The 24,981-nt window shown below is 45.3% G+C and overlaps 1 protein-coding gene across 1 annotated transcript in view; it reads right to left on the minus strand.

The window, feature by feature from the left end:
- Positions 1–24,981, minus strand: part of rhbdl1 (rhomboid, veinlet-like 1 (Drosophila)) — a 57,691-nt gene extending 32,710 nt beyond the window's left edge. Inside the window, exons 1-3 of the mRNA XM_023808034.1 lie at positions 24,647–24,981; positions 15,493–15,651; positions 588–812 (exon numbers count right to left, since the gene is read on the minus strand). Of these exons, the coding sequence (XP_023663802.1) occupies positions 588–812; positions 15,493–15,651; positions 24,647–24,685 (423 nt within the window). The 5' untranslated portion in view covers positions 24,686–24,981. The remainder of the gene's footprint in view (positions 1–587; positions 813–15,492; positions 15,652–24,646) is intronic.

The following is a 24,981-nucleotide window of genomic DNA, read 5'->3' on the forward strand; positions in this document are numbered from 1 at the left end:
TTGGAGACATCAAGGGAGTTTATGCTTCTGAAGAACCAGGATCTCACAGCAAGTCCCACTTCATGGTGTCAATAGATGGAATGGATTTACTGCACTGTCTGGGAGGTTCTGCTGGTACCACAAATGGATGACTGGATCAGTGAGCTTGGATCCAGTAGGGAGCAGAGCACGAGGTCACAGAGTAACTCTTAACACCCAATCGACTTGGTACCCTGTACTGCCAATGCAGACCTCCCCCAGATTTATTGCTGTTTCGCAGTTTCTTTGTGTGTGTGGGAGCTTTGGGGGGGGTATTGAAAAACTTAATTAGAATCCTCTGGTTAAAAATAGCCGAGTTAAACGTACACTACTGCTTCCGTGTTTGTGTGCCACGTAGTAGTTGTTTGACAAGTGGGTGGTGCTCAAAAAGTTGCCAGTTTCAGTCCATTTTTGTTTCAAAGCCTTACACCTTAAAATCTAACAGTAAAAACCATTAAATGGATCCTAGAGAGACCTCCCTCCAGAGATCTCCCTGCAGATCCTCCCGCTGCAAACTCAGAGAGCGCCGTTAAATGTGAAATGCAAAGGCAAATACACAGGTCTCTCACCTGCACAACCGTGACGATGGCCATGAAGACGGGCGGTGGACAGAGGCGGTTCTGGTGGAAGTACCAGCGTCGGTCGGTCTCGCAGGGCAGGATCTCGTAGGCCACATAGCGCACGAAGCGCTTGTAGATGCCCAGGCCCGTCTCGTCCAGCAGGATCTCGCGCTGCAGCGTGCGGCGGCCGTTGGCGATGGCCCTCCGAAAGCTGCTGGAACGTTTACTGCTCATCTGGGGGGGGGGGGGGGGGAGAGAGCGTTGACAGGAGCCGAGAGAAGCGTCCACAAGGGAGAAGGATAACAGAACATGGGATTTTAAGAGTTTAGCGCTGATCTATGTTTAATGCTAGGAAGCGTGCTCCGTTATCCCCGATTGGATGTGAAGATGCCCGCTTGCCGCTGTGAGACAAATGCCTTTAATTCACACCGGGACTCTCGGGATAAAGTTTCTCACGGCAAATTCAAAGCAGCACGGACAAGCTACCGGAAATAAAGGGGAACGTTTCAGACGCTGCGTCCCGCTGAGGTCTTGTGGGTTCAGCGTGAATTTCTTTCTCCGCCACTCTGCTTCCCAAACAAATAAGAGCGCTACCTTGACGGATCAGTGACTAAAAGGCAGGGACTGTTTCATTGGTCTAGACAGGCATAGACGATTCCCCTTTCCAGCAAAAGCTTAAAATATTTTGTAGTGATTTCCGCTCTCAAGAGCACATCGTTGTCGGGGAATTATTTTACGGAAGGCAGTACAGTTACAAGAGCACACTGAGAGTAAAATAAAATCTGACTCTTGGATGATCTCTGACAGCCAATGAAAATCCCAGATTTGTCAAAGAGATGCCATATTTGTTTTATACAGCACTGGAAACACAGCCTGCAACTCATATTAATACTTAAGACCTTTTCCAAAGGAGATGAAGAAAACGCCGTACCAAATGTACCTCCCGTAATCATTCAAAACATATCTGAAAACATTATTTTTATTTTTTCGAGGTCTAACCTCTACATCTTTCCTATCAGCCTAACAAGTTTTTATGGAAAGACAACATGATTCAAGCTAATTATTCAATTGAACCAATTACAAGATGAAAAAATCCATAATTCTACCCTGTCCAAAGTCCAAAAGTCCAAAGTCATGCAGATATTGGACAGATTGATCAGCCCAGAGGCACCATAAAACTGGGGAGAGTTAGGATGATTCCAAGGAGTGACTGCGACACAAAAAAATTTGGAACATAATCTGTTTCATCTGGGTTGGGGGCCCAATACAATGTACTTTCATGGGGCCCAAAATCTTTAGTGGCACCCCTGGATCAGCCAATGAAAATGACTTTTTTTTAGAGCCACTGACCACTTCCGGAGAATGAATTCCATAATTACAAGGGACAGAAAAAGAACACACCCTCCTGCACATATCTCACATTTTCTTGTGTTATAATCAGTAATTTAAAATTTAATTTTAGCATTTAAAAGGCCTGTTTTGCCCTGATCCCAAGCACACATCATTAAAATGAATGCAGTGAAATAGTTTTAATTTGAAAAAACAAGTGACACACAACAAAACAGAGGTATCTTCATTTATTAAGTATACGTGCCAGTACCTGATGGAAATTCATTTGGCAGTAACTACAACTGCCAGTCGTTTGGGGCAGCTTTTTACATGGCTTGCACACCTGCTTTTGGGATCTTCGCCCACTCTTCTTTGCAGAACCGTTTGAGCTGGGAGAGGCAGGGGTAATTTTCACTGATGAACAGCAACAGTCCAGTCATTCCAAAAAGTTGCAATTGAATTTAAGTCAAGACTTTGACTGTAGAAAATCCACATTCTTTTTTCCTGCCATTGCATAGCAGCCTTAGGCTAGGCCTTGTGCTTTGGGTCACTGAATTTTTTGAGAAATGACTTTCTTCTTGCCACTCTTTCATATACATCATACGTGTTCAGTATCATTGATATTGTCGGATGATGCACATGTTGTTCATTAAACTCTGTACAGTCATTTAAAAAAATTAGGACACCGCATTAAATATTTAATTCTTTATTAAGAAATATCAAAATATCAATATTAAATCCTCTTTCAAATTATATCTATAGGTAAAGGTGATGTAATTGAATCACGAATGCAAAAGCAAGAAACAAATTCACTTAGTTAATTTCCTTTGTTTAAATAAGAAGCCAATTCCTACTGAGGAAAAAGTTAGGACACCCTATGCCCTAATAGCTAGTATGTCCAAATTTGGCTGAAATAACCTCAATGAGACATTTCCTATAACCATGTCTATCTATCAGTCTCTGACATCGACTGGCAGGAAGTTTTCCCCACTCACCGATGCAAAATTCCTTAAGCTGTATTATGTTTGAAGGGTGTCTTGCGTGCGCTTCCACTTCAAATCACCCCACAGCATTTCAATAGGATTCAGATCTGGGATTTGACCTGGCCATTCCAGAACTCTCCATTTCTTTCTTCTAAGCCATACCTTGTTAGATTTACTGGAATGTTTTGGGTCATTGTCATTTGGATGGTCCAGCCCCACTTCAGCTTCAACTTCTGGACAGATGATCTCACATTGTCCTCAAGCACCCTCTGATATGATGAAAAATTCATAGTGGGTTCTATGATGGTGAGCTGGCCAGATTCTGCCACAGAAAAGTAGCCCCAAACCATGACATTTCCACCCCCATGCTCCACAGTTGGTATGAGGTTCTTTTGCTCAAAAGCTCTCTTTGGTTTACGCCAAACATGTCCTCTGTTACTGCATCCAAATAATTCAATTTTAGATTCATTTATCCAAAGTACATTGTTCCAAAAGTTCTGGTCTTTGTCTAGGTGGGTCTCTGGCAAACTTCAGTGTTGCCCAGATGTTTTTTGACAGCAAGGGTTTCCTCTTTGCACAGCTCCCATGTAAATCAAACTTGTGCATCTCTGATTGTAGATTTATGTACCTTGACATCAACTGTCACAAGAGCTTCCTGTATGACCTATGATGACATTTGAGGATTTTTGGAGACTTCTTTCAGCATCTTGTGGTCTGCTCTTGGGGTGAACTTGCTAGGACAGCCTGTCCAGGTCATGGTGGCAGTTGATTAAATGTTCTCCACTTGTAAATTATTTTTCAGACAGTGGAATGGCTGATTACACACTCTCTTGTCTCTTTTTATATCCTTCCCAGACTCATATCCATCCAGAAGCTTCTTTCTGAAGGCCTCAGAGAGCTTTTTGGATCTCACCATGGTGATGCCACTCACTTAAACAATCAAGAGCAAGCCAAACTAAATGTCTATAGTTTAAATAAGACCAAAAAGCTCTGTAACAATCTTCTAACCATTATCACCTTATATTGTGCCACCTGAATCAAATTCTAGACATTTTAAATAGTGATGAATGTGAGTGTCCTAACTTTTTCCTCGGTGGAAATTAGCAACTTACTTAATTTCTTTTTTTAATTAAGTGAATTTGTTTCTTGTAATTCCATCACCTTTATCTACGGATATAATTTGAAAGAAGATTTAATTTTGATATATTTCTTAATAAAGAGCTAAATATTTAATGGGGTTTGCTAATTTTTTCACATGACTGTAGGTCTTGCCATTGGATTCCTGGTGGCCTCTCTGACCAGCTGTCTTTGTTCCTGGTCACTTAGCTTTGAGGGACCTCCTGCTTTTGGCAGACTGGGGGTGGTGTCATGCACATTCCACTTCTTCCTGATTAGGTTAACAAAACTTTGAGGTATGATTCTGTCATGTTTTATACCCCTCACCTGATGCATATCTTTCAGCAAATTTATCTCACCCTTATTTTGTAAGGTCTTTGGAATCCATGCTGTTATCAGGATAATTGCACGTATTGGGCAGTTAAGTTAATATGTAATCCTGAAGGCAACTGGTTACTTCTATGATAGTTTAAGTGATACCTACAGTATTAACGGAGATATTTCAGAAACACAAATATTTTTTACATTTTGAAATTGTTAATAATTCAGTATGGAACAGAAGAAAAAAAATTGTTAAAAGGAGTGTATTCATTTTCTGTCTATTATAATTAATAGTTTTGATGTGTCCACAATCTCACAAGCGCATTCATGCCGATTCAATAAAGTAATAACATAATCAATAGATATCCATGCAGATTCTTGGGTTATATCTGGGTAATCATAGGATTCAAGTAATTTTCATTTGGTTGTGACACCACTGTACTTGTACTGTCCTCTCCATGTTCACCTTCTACAATGACAAACAGTACTACTCCACCTTGATTTCTAATGGCAGCAGACTGGTCAGTTACAGCACAAACTGCAGCAATATTAGCTAGTTTCTAGAAGCATCACACAGAATAAATGTAAAAGTAAACACACACACACATACACAGAGCTACTAGCTGCACAGTTTAAGAGACGTTTCACACAGGAAATTATAGCATGAAATCCTCTGGAGAGCTGAAAGACTCCTGGTCGGTTTAAATTGCCTATGGAGACAGAAACATTTGGTGTGTCCTGTAATGCATTCAGTTCATCAGAGAAAGGAGACGGTAAAGAGAGGGCACATTAACAATGATGACAGTGTAATTACTGCAGCACAGTCCGTTTGAGTCTGTGATGGGGGTACAGACACCCTCGCCAGCTGAATTACCCAGGGACTGAACCTGAGCTGCCTAAATAAATTAGGCTGCATTTGCTATTGCCTGGCGTGGAATGGCGTCTACCCAACATGCAATGCCACACCACCTAAACAAATCACGATTTCAAAAATACTTGACTTTGGTAGTCTCTTGAAATGAAAAAAATATTTTGAGTAATAACACAAAAAAATCACATTCACCATTTATAATAAACATTTAAAAGCGAGAATTCAGAGCTGCAGAATGCGTCAGGTGAGGGTATAGGATTGCTGTTTGTTCGTAATGAGCGGCGTTTTGTAACCCGGAAATGGCAATTAAATATGGTGTAGGGAGAGTAGGTAGAAAAATCGGGGAATGTCGAGGTATTGGTACTTTTGCACACACTGTTAAACGAAGTAAACGGTAGCTGTTGTTTTACGATTTTTTTTGGATATGAGATACTCGGTGTGAGGCGTTACGAGGGAAGGGGAGGGAGAAGAGAGAGGCAGTTTTGCTCGTGTTTAATTCAGCAGGCAGTAAACACTCCGACAAGCGCCGTTCCCAGAGTCGCTACTTTGATCAGCGCCATGTCTGCTAAACACCTGCCGACTCTGCGGTGCAGCCCCCCCAGGCGGACCCGCACACTCCGCCGTTATGCACACTTATCACCCCGTCTAACAGCCGATACCCCAGTATGAGGGCGGCTCTGATGGAGCGCTCGAACCCGACAATGGGAAACACCTGTCCGTGTGCAGAGGGGTGGCGTGGGACTCTTTGGGTGACCCTGCGAAAATTGCGGGCCTTGTTTTTGGGAGAGGGATGCTGCTGGTGGCTGTACCTGGGACAGACGGCGGGGTGACGTTTGAGCCACCAGACTTGTGACTAAAAGTCCCTTTCAGACATGCAGAGGTGCAGGTTCTAATTCCTGCTTTTTGTGCTCGACCGAGGTACCACACCAGCATTGGGTTCAGTCTTCACTTACTGGTGACATGATTAAATGCGGGATTGGGGATTCAGTGCCGACCAATGTCACTGTTAGCACTCATCAGAACCATAAAGTAGGGTTTGGCAGTTTATATAGTGTGTAACCCTAAAATCACTTCATTAAATAATGCTGCCTAGCACTCCAGTAGTACAACCTCAAGCAAAGAAAAGCTGTTAAAAAAATTCAACCTGATATGAAAAGTACCGGAAATAATTATGATACTAGGTGATTAAATAATTTTAATGCTATAATTCAAGTACGCTGCAGTTTAGAGAAAATTCACACACGCAAGGGGGCATTAGGGAAGAATAGTGAAGATGCTGACCATCTCTCGCCTGCATGATTCACCTCCGCAAGCAGCGTTTCTCCAGTTCTGCATGTTAAGCTGGATTTATGTAAATTAGAGTGTGTGTGTGTGTGTGTGTTGGGGGGGGGGGGGGGGCAGTGACTGGGAGCCGCACACTTTAAAGAGACAGTGTCTGTAGGGAGGGGAAAGCCCAAGGGTCCATTCAGGGTAACAACACCAGTTTTACACACAGGCACTAAATTTAACAAGTCCACAGCAATAACTGGGGCTCTTCACTCAGTCCAGCCTGCGCCGTCAGTGTTCTTAGCCGTCATGCACAGCCACAGCTATCAAAGAGCCCTGGTTTGTTGTTCTCCCATCCTTTTCTATTTTACACGGGAGCATATGGATAGTGCTGCGTGGAGACTGGGCGGCACAGCCGGCCTCCGACGGGAGCTGGAGCTGGAATCGCGTCTCGTTACTATAAATACTGGGAGGTTTGGCGGCGCTTCGTGAAAAATGTTCCCGGATAATCCCTTTGTTCCCTTCACCCACGGGCGAGTCCGCAGTGCCGTCGCACGGCCGGCCGGGGCGGAGGGGCAGAGGTTTTCACCGGAGAGAGCTCCAGAGTGCCTTGCCCTGAAATGGCAAGTCATGTGACTGGGAATGGGGGGGGGGGGGGGTTAGCACACTGTCAAGGCGTAAGCTCAACGCCACCCCACACCATCTGAGTGTGGATCCCTGTGAGAAACGCACATACACCGTTAATCACGCTTACAGGGGGGCTGTATCTCCTCCAGCACCACCAGCCCCCCCCCAACACTGCAAACAAAGCCACAAACCAGCATGTGTGAAGAGCGATCATCAGCTTCTTCAAAGTGAAACTAAAATATCGCTAGTAGCAGTATTGGACTGTTTCTGTTTGCCGTCTGCTCGCACGACCTTTAAGGAAAAGCTCTCAACATGTGCATCCATGTGCGCAAGCACGTGTGTGCACACACACAAAGAAACACACACACACACACGCACACACACACAGAGAAACACACACACGTTTGTATTCACATTTCCATTCATTTCTATGGCCATAACTCTAATCCCAACAATGACAACCTTAACCCCTACCCAGCTCTAACCTTAACCATAAGTAGCCAAACAAAATAGGCCTACACGTTTTTGACACTTTTTTTTTTTTTTTTTATTGCAGTCGCAGACTTTCATAAAATTGACTCTCTGCTTCTGGGGCCTGAAAAAAAGTCCCCCTAGTATCAAAATAACAGGTCTTTATCACATTGTGGGGACATGTACATAACTGACATACACACACACACACACACACACACACACACACACACACACACACACACACACAAAATAGGAAACGCATTTGAGTTTTAGCTGTGGGGCCTTAACTATGAGCTTCCCAACCCCTCGGACTGGGTCCTGTGTGTAGCAGCAGAGTAATTCAGATGTCATGTTTCGAACACACAAGGATGCCAAAAATCTTGCAAATACATATTGGCGATCACAAGGCACGTGAGCAGAGAACAGACAAGGTCCTGGGGGACTCCTGCGAGGAGGAAGGTTAACGAGGTGACGTCGCAGTTGCTGTGGCACCCAGCGTTTCCTGGAAAGTGATAATGACATCATTAACCCCAGGCTGCCGAGTGTGGCAGGAGAGAGAGTTGGAGCACCAGCCGAAGGTCGTGACCCATGCGTGTCTGTGTGTCCCAGGGTCCTGCGACACGCACATGGCAGCCCCCATCTGCTCAGGACTTGTCACGGCCGGCTGTGAGAATCTGTTGGCTTTCTATGTTCTGGTGCACACACTAACACCTCATGTAATGCCATGTGTACACGCTCAGAAAGTCATTAGTGCGCTCGGTTGCGAACACACTTCTACATACTTCATTACAACAGATTCTGCGTCGCATTTATTTATTCAGAGGATGCCAAAGTGAAGAGAAGCTTGGGATCAGAGAGTAATGCTGCGTTACATTTGAACTCATAGTCAGAAATTGTAACTGGAACACCCCCTGAAGTCGGAGGAATCTACACAACCCCGACCTTAGAATTCCAGACGGCTGCGCCCTTTCTCAACAGAAGTTATAGCTGTAGTTTTATACTGTTTATTAGCAGTTACATTTCATTCGTGGCTCATTAAATCCATCGTACACACAGTACTTTGACTTTGATTATCTAATGACTGGGGGTTTGTGTAATAGTGCTGTTGTTGTGTTTTTGTTTATTAAGGTTATGTGTGTGAGTGAGTGGGTGCGTGTGTGGAAGTGAGAGTATTTTTTAGGTATTTTTTTAGGTATTTATTTTAGCAACTTTTTATTTAAGAATTACATATTTATTATTCACGATGCACTGCAAATTTCGTTGTACATTGTGCAATAACAATAAAGCTATTACAATTACAATTACTGTTCAACTGCTATCTGTGGACATGTTGCTGCTTGTTGTTTGTTGTTTTTATGTACTGTATACTGTATAATGTGTTGTTATCAGCCGATATTGCTAAAGATTAACCGGGCTACAACTGGGGCCGACAAGTTATTGGACTAAGCAAGAAATCTTGCTTTTTGAAACAGGTCCCTGGTACTGCTAAATGGATTGCCAGCTTGCTGTACTGGAACGCGGTTAACTCATGTATGACGTCATTCCCAGTTCCAACCTCCGAGGTAAATGGAACGCAACAGAAGGTCCACCAGCATCGAGCAGCCTTGGATCTGTTGAGGTTACATGCCTTGCTCAAGAGCCCAACGGGCATATGATTAATCTGCCCGTCACTGGTTTAGAACCCACAACCTTCTGGACACTGACAGAAGGCCCTGACCCACTAAGCTGTATACCACCCCCTACAGGCTAGATTTTGCATGCTTCATGTGGCACGCTGGCACAGTAAGGTACACCTCCAATCTTGGAACGATGGAGATTTGAGTTCATTCTCATTACTCATTCTAATGTTCTGATTCTGGCAGTGCTTCTCGTAGGGGCCGGGCACATCAGCAAACCTATCCAATGCACGAACCCAGGCATCATTCAGGGGGAGTTACCCTGGCATGTCTCCTAATGGCTGACACCTTAACTGTGAGCCGTCAGCATTGTGCCCTTTTCTTCTTGGGTCCGATCGGGAAAGACGGTGAGCAAAGCACACGCTGGCCAATGAAGCAGAAAGCTCTGTGCGGGGTCACTCTCTAGGAGAGGCTTCTTCTGGTCATGCTCAAACAGGAAGTTTTCCTTATGCAGACTCTACGCCGTTGACGTATGTGTAGAACTTACCCATAATTCTGTAGCACAGACTTTCATTGTGGCACCAGTCTTGGGCCTATTAAGGGAAGTTTACACAGAGTGCCAGAGGTTCGGCTTAAAGACACGATCAGAGTGGTTTCAGTTCACCCGCTGCTGTCAGCTCAGGCTTACACGCCCTTCTGGTGACCTTTTCACGCAAACAAAAGTCATCCTGGTTGTCACCAAAGGTAAACTGTTTCAGGTTTTAGAAATATTTTTAATAACTCTAACGATGCTCACGGGCCACATTTGGATGTACGGCATTCCTGAATTGCGTCAACATTTACCTAATATCTGAGGACCGTGGGATGGATTGAGGTTTAATTTGGTAAATTTTGCACAGCTGTAATGCGACGCCTCATTAAGGATGCATCATCTGCTCCATCAGTCACAGACTTATAGCAATCACACATTTAAAGCTACTAATTATATCTGCTGCCTGCCAATATTTCTCTTCGAAGGTATATCCCAGGGTGTCGGCTTACGTCCCGAGACACAGCAGCCTGCTCAGCCGTAGCCGATGCGTTATCATGGGTCGCTCAGCCCGTACATCGATGCCGTTTGTGCGACTGTGTCTCCTCTTATGGAGATTCCTCTCTTGGCAGTTCAGGACACATTTGTTACTCGTGCCGGAGCCCAGCCCAGTCGCCGGGGTTTGCCGGGATCTGGTAGCGGTGGAGGATCATGTCAGGCATGTTTAGGGAAATAGTCCCACGGTGGGGGGGGGGGGGGGGCGCCATAGCTTTGCAGGTGACTTCCTTGCCAGTCTTGCTCCAGCTTCACGGTGCCTGGTATCAGCGCAGAACCGGATCCCTAAAGCAGGCAGGCGCTTTAGGAGACTCTGGGGGAGATCGCCGGCTGCAAGCGGCAGTAGCCTAAGGGCTGATTCATACTTACTGAGGACGCGGATATGCCACAGAGTGCACCGTAGTGCCACGCCATCCGCCTTCTGAATATTCATCAGGCATCCATGTACTTTGACACCTGGCCTTGGGAGGCGCCGTAGAGCAAGCCTGTTCTCAAATCACGTTTATGAAGTGTGGTATGTATGGGATATTAAAAAGAAGTTACTAAAATTAATCTGCATTTTGTATGTACAGTATGCAAACCGGGGTTATTATCATAAACTGAAATAAGATGCGAAAAGTAAAAAACTAAACAAAAACTATAAATTGCTATAATTGCTTCTGAAACTATCGGAAATAAAAACAAATGTTGGATACCTTCCATTACTATTTAGCTAAAGTAATGATTTGTTTATCTTTGGGCCTCTTTCATGCAGTGTACTTGAATCACAGAAATAGCAAACTACTCTCCATATATCCCCAAAAATAGAATTACTTAAAAAATAACTTAAACTGAAACTAAAATATATTAAAACTAGATAGACATTCTTAGAATAAAAACTAAGCCACACTTAAAACTAAACTGGATTTCAAATGAAAATTGAAAAAAATATAAAAAAATAAAGTAGAAAAATCAAAACTAAAATAACACCGACACCATAAACATAGACATAGACATAGACATAGACATAGACAGGTATATGAAGTTGCAGTTACATATGTATCTTATTTTACTTTGCAGCCATCTGGAGTTTTTAGGATTCTGTAGTGAGGAATAACTGCCGGTATTTACGAACTTCCTCACTAACTTTACTCTGAACCCACTAGATGCATTTGTTTGCAGTGTGATCAGAGAGAGTAGAAAAGGTGATTATATACATTCTTTGGTCTGATTCCTTTCTGAGTTCCTGCTATTGTTCCCCTGGCCAATGAACGATCGCGGCCTCATTGGACGCACTGTCTACGTTGTTTCCATCTTCGAATGGTTTGCGCAGTTGCGCATGGCAGTCTGCATGCCTGACCTCGATGTTGAAAATCACGTGACCACATCCATGGATGAGGCGTTGTATCCGAGTCCACAGCGAGCGTGAACCGGCCTTCAGGACGTTCCCGGCCACATTCGGCCGAAGCTGGGTTGGGGGATTCACACGCCCCGTAAGTGTCTGGAGTCCATACCTCTGTACTCCTCTCAGTGGGGGTTAACAGTGACGTCAGCATGCCGTGCATCCATCTGGACAAGGATTCAAAGCACGCTTCTGGGCCAGCGCCAAACGGAGGCCGTTGCTCCCGAGAGCCGTCTGTGGTGCACATACACATGCACGAGTCAGCACCCTCCGCTTTAAATTAGCCCAGTGTGCATTCACCCCGATACTAGCAGACATTCCCTCTGATATAACAGCAGTGGTTTATAGCAGTACTCAGAAGGCTTGGCTTCTCTCATCAGTCAGGTATCACCCACGGGGTTCCCCAGCAAGGAGCGATGTGGTTGGGTGGAAGCACATTGGCTAAGCACCAACATAACGCCGATTTGCAGCCATATCCATCTCGTGCATTCTGCCCAGCAGGTCTCCCCCAGAAGGGGATGCACTAGGCAGGACATCTCATCTGTCCATCCATCCGCAGTAACCACTCACGCGGTCAGGGTCACAGCGACCTGGAGCCTGTCCCAGAATGCACAGGGTCACCGGTGCGTCACCAGACGCTCGCAACGTACTCGCGTTACGAGGGCAGCCCACCGATTCGCCCAGAAAAACAACAGCAACGGTAAGTAGAAAAATTGAAGACCCAGAATTCAAATCCAAGACCATGGAATGAGCAACGACAGCACAACTGAGCCACAGAATGATCGTACATATATAAAAAGCTGTCTTAATGACAACATTGGCAAGAACGAGAAATGCAAAAAACAATCACTGTCTGCCAGCTATGGAGCGAAAATGATGCCACGGTCGGTAGAGTCTAAGTGTGCCTTTTTTTTAACACTAAAATACTGTGTGAATCTGGAGTCACACTCACAAAACTCCTCCAGAATACTTCAACAGCACATGCATATTTAACTAATTCAATAACACACACATACTGATTTGTCTGACTCACTACAAAAACACAATAATGGAGCAGAGAATGTTTACATAAAGCAACACGAGTGATCAGTTGGGCCTCTCTCAAGCTAGGGGCTACTTTATGGTGATTATTACCCCTGAATCCATTTTCCATAAGAATTTCCCCAATGTAGGCTCATGGTGAGTCTGGAGATTATCCCAGGCAGCACAGTGCATGAGAGGCCAGGGAGAGAACCTGGAAATAATGCCAGTCCATCACAGGGCACAAACATGCATGCAAATAACTACATCGCAGGGGCAATGTGGAGATACCGGTCCAGCTAAAATAAGCGTCTTTGGACTGTGGAAGGAAACCGGAGTACCTGGAGGAAACCCTTACAAATGGCTGGAACTTAAGAATGTTTGCTACTACCTGATTGGGCCAGTTCAGTAAAAAATGTAGTCTGATGTGCAAATCTTTTACTAGCCAGTGGGCTAGTGTTAAGATTTTTTGTACTCGCCCTTTGTCTAAATTACTCGCCTCAGGTAAGTGGGCAAGCTTAATTTCCAGACTTGCTTACAAACATAACTTTAACTCATTACTGAAACTTAAATTACCTGAGTTATCCAACAAGCTACGTACAGCCATTTATTTGACAAGGTTATGTATGACACTGACTAATTTAAAACCTTATATTTCCTCCAGTGATTGTATATCTGAAGCATTACTAATAGGAGTGTTGTTAATATTAGTGCAATTTCCATATATTAATAATTGTTATGAATTTATCTTAAAATACAAAATGTCTCAAAAATGGTTAGCTATTGAAATCCTCCAATGTTGGGATTTTCCAAAATTGTTGAATGTAATAATGTAAGTGTAAATCTTTTGTGGTTGTTAATCATAGTTCTTATATGTGTACAAAGAAACAGATTTGCCCCTTAACATTTTCTATGGAGCACCAAGCTGTAGTAATCAAACATAGTTTCTAAAAGATCTGGGATTAAAACCGAAAATTTCATTTTTCAGAAAAAAAACCTTCAAAATACCTATTGGTAGCATTTCACAAACTGAATGTTTAAATTATAGTCATAGAATTTTCCATGTACCACATCAGAGTGATGCAAACGTCATGCCCAATGGAGATTTACAGCTTAGTGGGGTCAAAGACTTGCCTAAGGCCCCACAAATCCAACTTCCGGTGGGGGTGGAGGGGGGGGGGGGGTGCAAATTTGCGGCTCCTTGGAGATACTACAGCTCTCCCCCAGGAAGCTGGCGCATGAGCAAAAATAAAAACAAGTACAGCTGTCTTTATGTAATGCTCGCTACGTATTTTGAACTTTTTAAAGCTAGCTAGTTGCTGTCAGCTGATTGTTTTATTATGATGCCACATGACAGGGAATCCCACACACTATGTTTGCTCCTGTCATGTGCTACAATAAACTAGCACAGCAATGTGGAGAACAGTCACACAGCCTTAGATAGATGCAAGAGTCTGATATATATAACATAGCTAACCTAAGCAGTAATTCAACAATATTTTAATCTGATTTTTAAAATTCATTTATTAATTAATAATAGATGCAGTTATCATCTACTAACCTCTTTGTTGTATGTAAATGGACTGCATTTATATAGCGCTTTTCTACTCCTATGAGTACTCAAAGCGCTTTACAATTTATGCCTCACATTCACCCATCCACGCACACATTCATACACCGGTGGTGAAGGCTGCCAAGCAAGGCGCCAACCTGCACACTGGGAGTAATTTGGGGTTCAGCGTCTTGCTCAAGGACACTTTGATGGGGACAGGAGGAACCAGGGCTCGAACCAGCAACCCTCCAGTTGCTGAACAATAGCACTACTCCCTGTGCTTGCTATGTGTTTGCTACTGACGTCAATTTTAATGTTGTACTTGTGAAAGCAGGGTTGCTGGACTCCGGATTGAGATTCAAAATAAGATAGAACTTTGCTGATCCCTCTGAGGGGAACTTTTTTTTGTCTAATATCACAGAAAAGGGATATTACTGGCCTTATGTCTGTAGATTCCCTCATGGTGACTTACTGGAAACTTCTGGGCTTATCAGGAACAAGCTGTGTAAGTCAGCTCTGAATTTAATATGTGTAAATGTGTCTTAAAGGGGAGGGGGCTTCTACAAGTGACGAGAAAATACATCTTTGGATGCTATATTTCCTCAGAAAAATTAGACATGAAAAACATTTAAAGGGGGGGCGCTAACCACGCTCAATAAACTTTGACAAAAATGATCTGGAGGAGTTTGTTGCCGCCGGCAATCATCTTATAGTAAACACCTGCAATCAGAGACATTCAGGCACATTCTAAGGGGGTAAAGGTTGCAAATTCATAAGGAGGAAATACTCCCACGTCTGTTTCATTGCTTACACAGTACAGAAAGGATAACAACAGAACCTGCACCCCGGGTCTCACTGGATATCAGGAGGCTGAAGAAAATAAGAAAGAAATGAGAGAATAAAAGCTTCTAATCCCAGTCCTTGGTGTGAATGTTGCTTCGGCTGTGGAGGCGTGAGGGGAAGTCGCGGACTTGAGCAAATACGGCCTCTCAGGGCACAGCCAGCCGCTTCAGCGGAAGAGAGTGCATGCCACTGTGTCAGACTAATAATGGATATGAAGCCTTCACAGATAGCAGGGATTTTTTTTTCTCTTCAGTTTCTTAACAAACATTCCAGCATTAAATCGGCAAAAATGAAACACCAGAGGGCCGAGACACAGATAACGTCTTAATTAAATGTCACGGTGGAGGGCGGCCCTGCCTCTCTCTGATTGGCCAATGTGAGAGCGTGCCTTTGGGATCCCCCACCCAATCCCAGCTTGCTTCGGCACTCACCAGCTCGATGAGCTCCTGGTAGCAGACCTGACCCTCCTCATTGCTCTGCACCAGGGCAAACAGCATCTCCAGCTTGGATGGGTCCAGCTGCAGCTCATGGTGCTCCACCAGGCTGGTGAAGTTCTCCACTGCGATGAAACCGGTGTTCTCTGGGTCCAGCTGCCAAACGCGACAACACAACTGTATTAATGGTAGAAACCATTACCATGCTTTCTGCATGTGGGACGTCTTCAAATAGCAGTATAAGTAAAATTAAGGCATGGAACACTTTAAAGAAAGCAAGATGCAAGGCAGTAGGACATCAGATCTTTTTGCGTTTTCATCTTTGCCATGAGGTGACGGCTCATCATTTGATTTCACATCAAAGTGTACCTGAAGCTAGTCTTCAAGCCTAAGAACACGCAGAACCAGTAACCAGTCCCTAACCCTCTAACAGTCAGGCACTTTGTCAATTCCCTGTAAGCCAAAGCCTGGGCAGCTATTAATGCAGAAACCTGCTCACTGCTTCTCTTCTTTAATTGATCCAGGCAGGGGAGCGTCATAAAAGTGCCAATCGTCAGAAGGCTGAAATCGTGCCTTGCATGGAATGGGCTTTAAGCAGGGCCTCGCTGACACAGACACTTGTCTTTGTCTGTTCTGTGCCTGTTAAACAATGTCTCAGCATTCATTCCCTTGCTATCTGTGAAATAAACTAATGCTCCTCCCATATTATGAGACTGTGTAAGAACAGTAACAAACAATGTTTCACTGGCAAAGCTCATTTATATTAGCTTTACAAGTAAAACTACATAGACATTTGTCCATGTGCCAGAAAACAACGTGTTGTTGCTTGGTGAGAGCCGATTTTCAGCTCTTGCATCATTCTGGAGTCATTCCGGGTACGTGGCTCCTAGTTACTTAATGCATCTCTTAAACTCCGTTGTACCGCGAGTACGTGGATGTGCGGGACTGATAATCTGCAGCTCCATCCGCCTCAGATCCGCAGCGTCGCGATGGAGCTCTTTACACTGTTTCTCTCGATGCCTTTGGGCTTTCCTGTCGCGGCCCTGAAGGGGAGCTATTTTACTTCGAGCTTTGGCTGACTTTGTCAAAGGAATTTCCCTCTGGGGGGTGTGGCTGACTGCAGATGTAGCAGACACGAGCTTGAACACGAGGTTGGACAGGCAGTCTGGGTATGTGCGTCTGCATTTCCAGTGACCATTTGCAGGCGATGGCTGTTAATTGGCATAACCTGGATCTGGTTTCTAGGCCGGCTGCCTTTTTTTTTGCCCAGACACTGTTTTTTTCAGCTGGTTAAGTCTGTCTAATTGGTATTTTAATTGCGGTTAATCTGTTTGACTGCCCAGGTCCGATGCTTTTGTGGGGAAATATGTGATCATGCGCTAGAGAGTTTTCACCACACCCACGCAGCTTTCTGCTCTTCCTGGTCAGCGGGCTAATTACTCTTAAGTCTGTCTTTATGGAAATTAAGATGAGTCTTATCAGTGGTCACAGAGATCAGAAAATCTGTTTCTGCAAATACAGAGCCACCTGCTGACGGGTGACTGACATAGCAACATCTGCACAAGCCCGTCCACTGACACTGTTTATTTCTGGTCTTTGTCAGAGTTTCTCACGTTCAGCCAGAGCACAAGCCGCCCACTGACTAACTCTCATCATGTATATATTTCAAACTCCACCCTCTGATATTACCGAGTCGGTCATTGCTGGGATGTATCAGGGAGGACTTCAGAAATCAGAAGACCAGATGGTTATTAAAATAAGGCGTCACAGGCAAGACCATCAAAGCACTGATAAGGTACATGGCACAGGAATGGAGATTGCGGCTTATGGGAGAGACTTGCTCCATGCAAAGCAGAATAAACAAGCAGTTGCTGCAGCAGATCAGCAACTGGCTATTGATTTGCTCGGACTATTAAAAAGCAAGGTGGCAGAAAAGCTCGGGTCAAATTCAGGCCATGCCTGAAAGAAAATGCAAAGGCTGGAACTGGATCTGTCCATAGCAAGTTTAATACTGTCAAACCTATATAAACTATAAGTAGAATAAATAGCATCAAGGTAAAAATTTAAACATGAATGTGAATCCAGGCGGCTCAGTGGGTAACAGTTAGGCTAATCGGCATATTTAAATTGCCTGTAGAATATGTGTGCCCTGTGATAGACTGGCATCCTCCCCACAGCATACTCATGTCTTGTGCCCAGTGCTGCCTGGGATTGGTTCCAAGCTACCCCTGCAAGCGTGACCTGGATAAACAGATGGGAAGATGGACTAAAATGAATCTTTTCTAAAATATACTGCAAGTCCTCTAACACTCTAAAATTGCCTAACTACATTTAACATGAAATCCAAATAAAGCTTCTCAGTTTGAGTTCTTCTATTTCTCTGAGGGATATGTGGCTCTTTATTGTCCCAAATATGAACTCATTACTAAAACAGACTGTAAATTAACAATTAAAAGAAGACTAGAACAAATACATAAATGGTTTTTAAAAAAAAAAAAACTACCATGAATCCATCCATCCATTTTCCATACCTGCTTGTCCTATTCAGGGTTTCGGGGGGTCTGGAGCCTATCCTGGAAGCCAAAGGCATAAGACAGGGCACACTCACACACCATTCACTCACACACTCACACACCATTCACTCACACACTCACACACCATTCACTCACACACCATTCACTCACACACTCACACACCATTCACTCACACACTCACACACCATTCACTCACACACTCACACACCATTCACTCACACACTCACCCACCATTCACTCACACACTCACACACCTACAGGCAGTTCGGTAACACCAATTAACCTGAGCATGTTTTTGGACTGTGGGGGGAAACTGGAGTACCTGTAGGAAACCCCACAATGACACGGGGAGAACATGCAAACTCCACACGGACCCCAACTGGCACCATGCCGCCTCATACAAAGAATCCTTAAAAATTATATGTTACATGGTAAACAAAATGAAAACGACCTTGAATGAAAAACAGAATTTTACATTGGTAGGAGACAAACGGAGAAGAGCAGTTCATCAGTAAACCTTAGAATGAAGAAGACATAAATGAAGTGGACAGGAGTTCCTGTATCACAGCCAGTCATTGGCATTTGTACAGAGATATATGTCACTGGACTGTTATTAGACCAAAGCAATCACACCCATGTGTATCAAACCCAGGTGGATCGTGAAGCAGATATTTTTACTTTTGCTGGAAACCTGAGCGTGTTTACCAAATTAAACGATGACCTGAAAACGCTAAGATCATACTGGAGCTCGAGGTCACATGCTCAGTGTTTTGTGTAGTAATGCAGCCATGGTCGCCTTTGTATTTGTCACACTGAGGCTGCAGGAAGTTCAGTTCTGTACTCGATACTCTCAGATGCTGCAACAATACCAAGACTCTCCCAGCATTACCAGGCTGCGAAATAGTATGATGAAAACAAATATTGCCACCACTGTCAAAATACTGATGCTGAGTCAGCTTTTACTGGCAAGACAGGGGCTGGAATCAGCATCAGCTTTACTGAGACATCACAGGAACATGCGGTGCCCAGGAAAACAAAACAAACACCTTGTGAAAAAAAGATATTTACCCAATCACAAGGTTGGAAACTGAAAAAGAAACAGAGGCAAACGTCCAGAGGTCTGTGCAACGCTGTAATGTTTTACACTTCTCCTGAATGGGTAGCTGAAGCCCTTCCCTTAAATTATCTGACTATCATTTAATAATGTTGCTCCGCTGTACTTCATTTGCTTGGTAATGTGAGCTTGCTTAATATTATTATCTCACAAGGTGTTGTCAACATACATGCAATATAGAAGCAAACAGTCTTTGCTGCTTTCCAATTGAAAGAATGTATTGTGTTGTCAACGTCACATCGTTTGTAAAACGTCAGAGAAGCTTGGGCTGCAGATTGTGGGGGGGGGGGGGGGCTCACCCCAAGCCAGCACGTCATTGGAGGAGGAGGGTCACGGGCGTCACCCTGACAACTCGCACGACTTGACTAATCGATGACTCTTTCAAAGTTGACTCCTCACTGGTGAATCATGTCGAGCATGGCTGACAATGGCTTCGTTTAATAGTGCGTGCACTTTCACGTGTAAACACAGGATGCGGGTGGATGCAGATTTCCGCCGTTACCAGAGAATTTTTTTCCAAACAATTTAACAGCTCTGTGGAGAACTAGGGAAGGGGTTCAGTCCATTGAGTTAAATGTTGGACATGTATCCAATATAGTCCTCAAGCTTTAACTGCCATTTGTGCTTTGAAAAATGGTCATGTTTACTAGACATACATTTACCAGCTAAACATGCACTATAAAAATGCACAGAGAAGTATGACTAGCAATAAAGCTCACAGACAGCAAACTGGCTTGAATATATAGTCTTTTCCTGGCAGGCACCGACTTGAGCCATGGGGGGAGGGCTCGCTGACACAAGCCAAGGTTTAACCCTCAGCCAGCGGTGCCATGAATGAGGGAGGAAGGAAGATGGCTGAGGGAGGCGAGGCGGCCGCCCCAGAGGCAGAGCCCTTATCGAGAAGCACGGCAGAGGCAGCGTGCCGACAAAGCTGCACCGGTCGCCATGGTGACAGGCCGCCTCAACCGCCGCGGCTCTTACCGCGCTCTGTGCGGGAGATGGGCGCCGGGAAGCGGCGATGAAAAGGAGGGAGACGGCCAGGGACGAGGGAGATAGCAAGAGAGGGCAGCGGGATAAAAAAGAGGCAGACAGAGGATATGAGGGGAGGGGCCAGGGGCCAGGGGTCAGGGGCCAGGGGTCAGGCGGACAGAGCTGGAGGAAGTCGCAGCGGCACTATCACACAGTTAACTGGCAGGACCCTGTTAGACTGCGGATAAATACCCCCATCATGGCCCAGTAGAACAACAACAAGCCCGCACAAACCAGAATGCATGTCCAAACCGTCACCTCCCTCCTGCGTTCAGCTCTGTGCCGAGTCATTCATCAGCCCAGCCGTACTCTGCCGTCATGGCCAGCTGTGCTCAGGAGCACAAGGACAGCCGGCAACCCGTGATTTAAATAATATTAATGTACAACACAGGGAGAAACCGACAGGGAGGGGAGGAGAGGAGCTCATCTCTCCCAGGCTCCGCGGCTGGGGTCTCTCCCCTTAGCAGGTACCGCAGGAGGACTGCCAGCTGAATGTAAATGGCGGCGCGAGGGGGAAACGCTCCTCTTGACCTGAGAGGAGATTCAGGGCGAGCAGGAGAGAGGCCCGAGTTCAGCATAAACAGACGTTAACACCTCGGTGTCAGATGTGCCGCCTTGATACGCGGCCTTTAAGCTCCGGGCATCTGCTCCGCCAGGGAGGAGATGGGGGTGCGGGACACATGCGCCGCTGGTCAGAAGGACAGGGGCGATTCAGCGGCAGGGGGAGGAGGGCGGGGGTGGGGGGGGGCAGGGTTCAGGGGTGAATCAGGCCCCCATAGCCTGAGAACAGCAGGGCCTCGTATGATGTTCACCAGAACATGGCAGTGGGTCGAAGTGCCAAACGTACTGACAAATACGCATCATCATAATTATTCTGCCTTGCAGGGCAGCGTGGGACTACATTACAGTGGTTACTAATACCAGTTTGATGTAGAGGACCATTTGCACCCCTCAATGTGTAAACAACCACCACGCTTATGCAGATTATCAATTTCCATAAAGATAAAAAAGCAAAACCGATCCAAGGGTGATGCGTAGCGCCATATGCGTCGTGCCCATAATGAGTGAAAACATCTGCGAGTGGCGAAGCCTGGCCGACAAAGGCGAACTTGTGGGAGCCGTGACAGGTTTTGAGGAATCGCTGCCCTACTTTGCTGTAAATGCGCTCGAACTCAAACTTGAGCAGCCAAACGCTGATAATCGAGGAGTGTGAGAGCGGCTTTGGGAGGAGATGAATCTTTAAAAAGCTTCTAATTACATGTTGCGTGTTTGGATGCCGCCCCGTCGCCGCATGGGCCCGCTCCAATCTGCGGTGCTTTCGTATTAGACCTACGCAGAATGGCAAAGCCACAATATTTGTGTGATTGTGCAAAGCTCCGTGTGTCATGGCGTTCCCGAAATAGCCTGAGCTCAGCACCACTGCTCTCCTCTTAGGCAGGCTAATAAAGCGATTCATGTTAGCCGGAGTACTTTGGCTCTATCCCGCCCATTCTTCATGCCCCCCTGCACAGAAAAACAACCAACCAATTGACAATAAGCACACTGGAAAAAACGTGCATAAATACACTTAAATAAATATGAGAATGCAGCCACAGCAACCTCGATAATCTGACTGGTGCTGTTGGGCCTAAACTCTGGCTTAGATTTATGCGAACGTGTGCATCTAATCTTCACTAAAAGCAAGAAGGAAGGAAGCAGCGAAAGATTTCCAATACTGTGCATAAGTCACTCTAGTGCAGGGAAGACCAGCACGGCGAGGCCAGATGCCCAGGGAAAGCTGTGGTATGACAGCTCGATTTTCCTAACGCGTCTTTGTCTACCCATTTCAGAGGCTTCGCATCATTTTCATCTTCTCCTCTGCAACCTCTGACAATCTGTTGGTTTTGTGCCCCCTGGTGCTTTTATCCCCATCTGCTCCTGCACCCCCCCCCCCACCTCCTCTGGCCAGCACAGGGCTATTCTGATCATAGCTGAATCACTGAGCTCAATAAAAACAGTAACAGGCCTTCTGAGATATCCTACTAGGAACGTTACCATTAGAAATCAAAGGCTACCTAGGTAAAAAGACCGTTGAACGGGCAGGTTTGAGTGAACTTGCCTTCAAACACTTCAGGAAGCGGGGGGGCCTTGGGCAAGGCTTGTGGGCGGGGCGACATCTTTCAAGGATCTTGAAACAAAGAGTAGCCAGTATGAAAATCTCAGCTTGGTAGCAGGATGAGTGAGATAGACGCAGACACAGAAGGTGGCAGGACACCTCCCAGGGAGCCTGATGGGCACACTGATGGAAGGGTATCAGGCAGCCATATTTAGAGCAACAGAGCTGTTGGAGCGATTTAGTGGGGGGGGGGGGTACTGGTTGATCCTCCAGCCAAAGAACTGATGGCTATTTCCAATTAACAGTTCCACCATTGATTCAAACTTTCCCGGTTTTACATCTCAGCTCTAGCATCCTCCCCATCCATCCATCCATCCATCCATCCATCCTCTTTCCCAGTCAGGGTCACCCAGGACCTGGAGCCCACCCCAGGAATCACAGGGCACAAGGCTGGGCTACACCCTGCACAGGGATGTATCTTCTACATCAAACCTGAAATATTACCTGTTTATACATGTAGCATTATTTTCACATTCTGGATGAGGAAAATCAAGAAGGAGAACTTCCTTGGCACCCACTGAGGAAGCTGGATTGCCAAGCCTCTGACCAGTCACATGTCAGGACCAGTAATCTAAGCTGGAGTGCTTACTGCTGGATGAAAAACTGTAAGCAGCCGGCGCCGCAAATGTCCGATTGAGCTAAATGCAAAGCAACACAGCTGAAAGACAGCTTAAACTTGAGGCAAATATAGCAAAGACAAAAGATGAGATATGGTTTTTGTGGAAAGTGCCTCATATCCAAGACACCATCCAGTAGTAACACACTATCATTACTGCAGTTTGCTAGAAGGATCTTGATTAGATGTAACATTTAACATTAACAGATCTCTCTGCACTCTGCAGTCTGCCCTTTCATACAAATCTGCCAGTTCAATTCATTTACAGAACACTATTTTTTCTTTCTTTCTTTCTTTTTTTTTTACAAATTGCTTTAAAAGAAATCTGTCCAAATAAAGTATCTGTGTGACGTTTCTGTCAGTGGCAGCAGATCTTATTCATCGGCTCTGACTGGGCGTCTTACAGTTGTATTTCTTACACCAATAACTTCAGCTTTACATTAAAGCCTGACTCCTCACTGGCACATCGTGGCTAATGCCAACTCTCATATGATCCCCAGAGGTGATAAATTCCCACCAGTTATCCAGTCTGCAGCCTCTTCCAGCCAATAGCCACTTAAACACACAGACAAGCGGGAGCGTTTCAGGAGGCCAGTGGGATATCTAACAAGCTGCGGCGACTCAACAAGCAAACCATGTTTATCTACAATGTACGGTTGTGTATTGTGTGGTAATAATTCATGGAGATCGCTGACGATAAACCAGTTGAATGACAAACATGCAGATCATATGGCTGCAGGACGTGCTAATTACTAACTGGCTATTGGACGTGCCAATTGTCTCTTAACAACAAGTCATTTAGCAAATTTGTAAAAAAAAAAACTAGTGCAATATCGCTCTAATATCAATGGAGCCAAATGACACTAAAATTAAGTTAAAATGAAGTACATACTGCTTTTAAACAATGTCTCTTTTCTCAGAATTGGTTAGATGAAAATCTTTTCAATTAAGGCTATGATTCAATATATCACCCCGGTAACAACAGGCAAGCGGCACCGTATCACTGTAACCTGAGATCCCAGAAGGGGCTCCACCATAGACTCATTACTTTATGCTGCAGTCTACGTCCAGCTAAAGACTTACAGTCCTGAATCAGTTTGTATCAGGAAGAGAATCAAAGGAGCACCGGGATGATGGGACCATAAAAATGACTATGCTGAGTCTTCAGTCACAGCAGCAGCCACGATGTATTTCTCAGGATAGAAGTAACGCATGTACTGAGAAAAAAAATGAGGCAATAACTGAAAGAATAGTTGCAGCCCTCTCTCGGGAAGTGCGACAGCATAGTCTAACTTTGCTGTGCCATTCTGCTAGCCACAGCGGGTCTCAATACAGCTGAGTGTGAAAGAGCCACAGAGCACGGCTTTGTCCATTTCCTGGGGGCAGCCTGCAAAGGCAGGGAATCGTCTGTGCTAGCACAGCTGCCGTAAACAAACTCAGAGAGCCAGAGAGCTGGCGGAGACGGGCAGCGCCAGAATCGTCAGCACCGGGTGAATTCTCCCAAGTCCCGGTCCTGTCTCCAACTCTGACGCGGTTAGCAAAGGCTAGCGTCCGTCCGAACTCCAGCCTCAAGCCCCCTTGCCTCGCATCAGCACCACGCTCAGCCTCTCCCATCTCCCCGATGCCCCAGATTGAAGAAAGGATACGGAGAGGCAGGGTGACGAAGGAGACTGTAACCATAGAAACAACCAGCGGCTGCTTACCTGCTCTTGTATGAGCTGAAACAAGGAACTTCTATCCATATACTAGCCAGGAATTTCAGAAGAACCGCGGAGGACAAGGGTGGAGGGAGGAAAAAGAAGGGGGTTAGGAATGGTTAAGGTGGCCAAAAATGAGCTAGCTCCTTGGTGGCTAGGTCCCAAGAAAAAAGATGGAGAAAAACAAGTAGGCTGGTCCCAGGTTTGTGCTTTGGAGAGTGCTCCCCTCTCTCTGTCCCTGCAGCACTGCGAAAGCGAGCAGGAAAACGGCAGCGGCGGCGCTGACAGCCAGTGGAGAGCCGGAGCACAGCCAGCTCCTGTAGCACTCGCACTCTCCTCTG

The sequence above is a fragment of the Paramormyrops kingsleyae genome, chromosome 5, assembly GCF_048594095.1.
Source record: "Paramormyrops kingsleyae isolate MSU_618 chromosome 5, PKINGS_0.4, whole genome shotgun sequence".
NCBI lineage: Eukaryota > Metazoa > Chordata > Actinopteri > Osteoglossiformes > Mormyridae > Paramormyrops > Paramormyrops kingsleyae.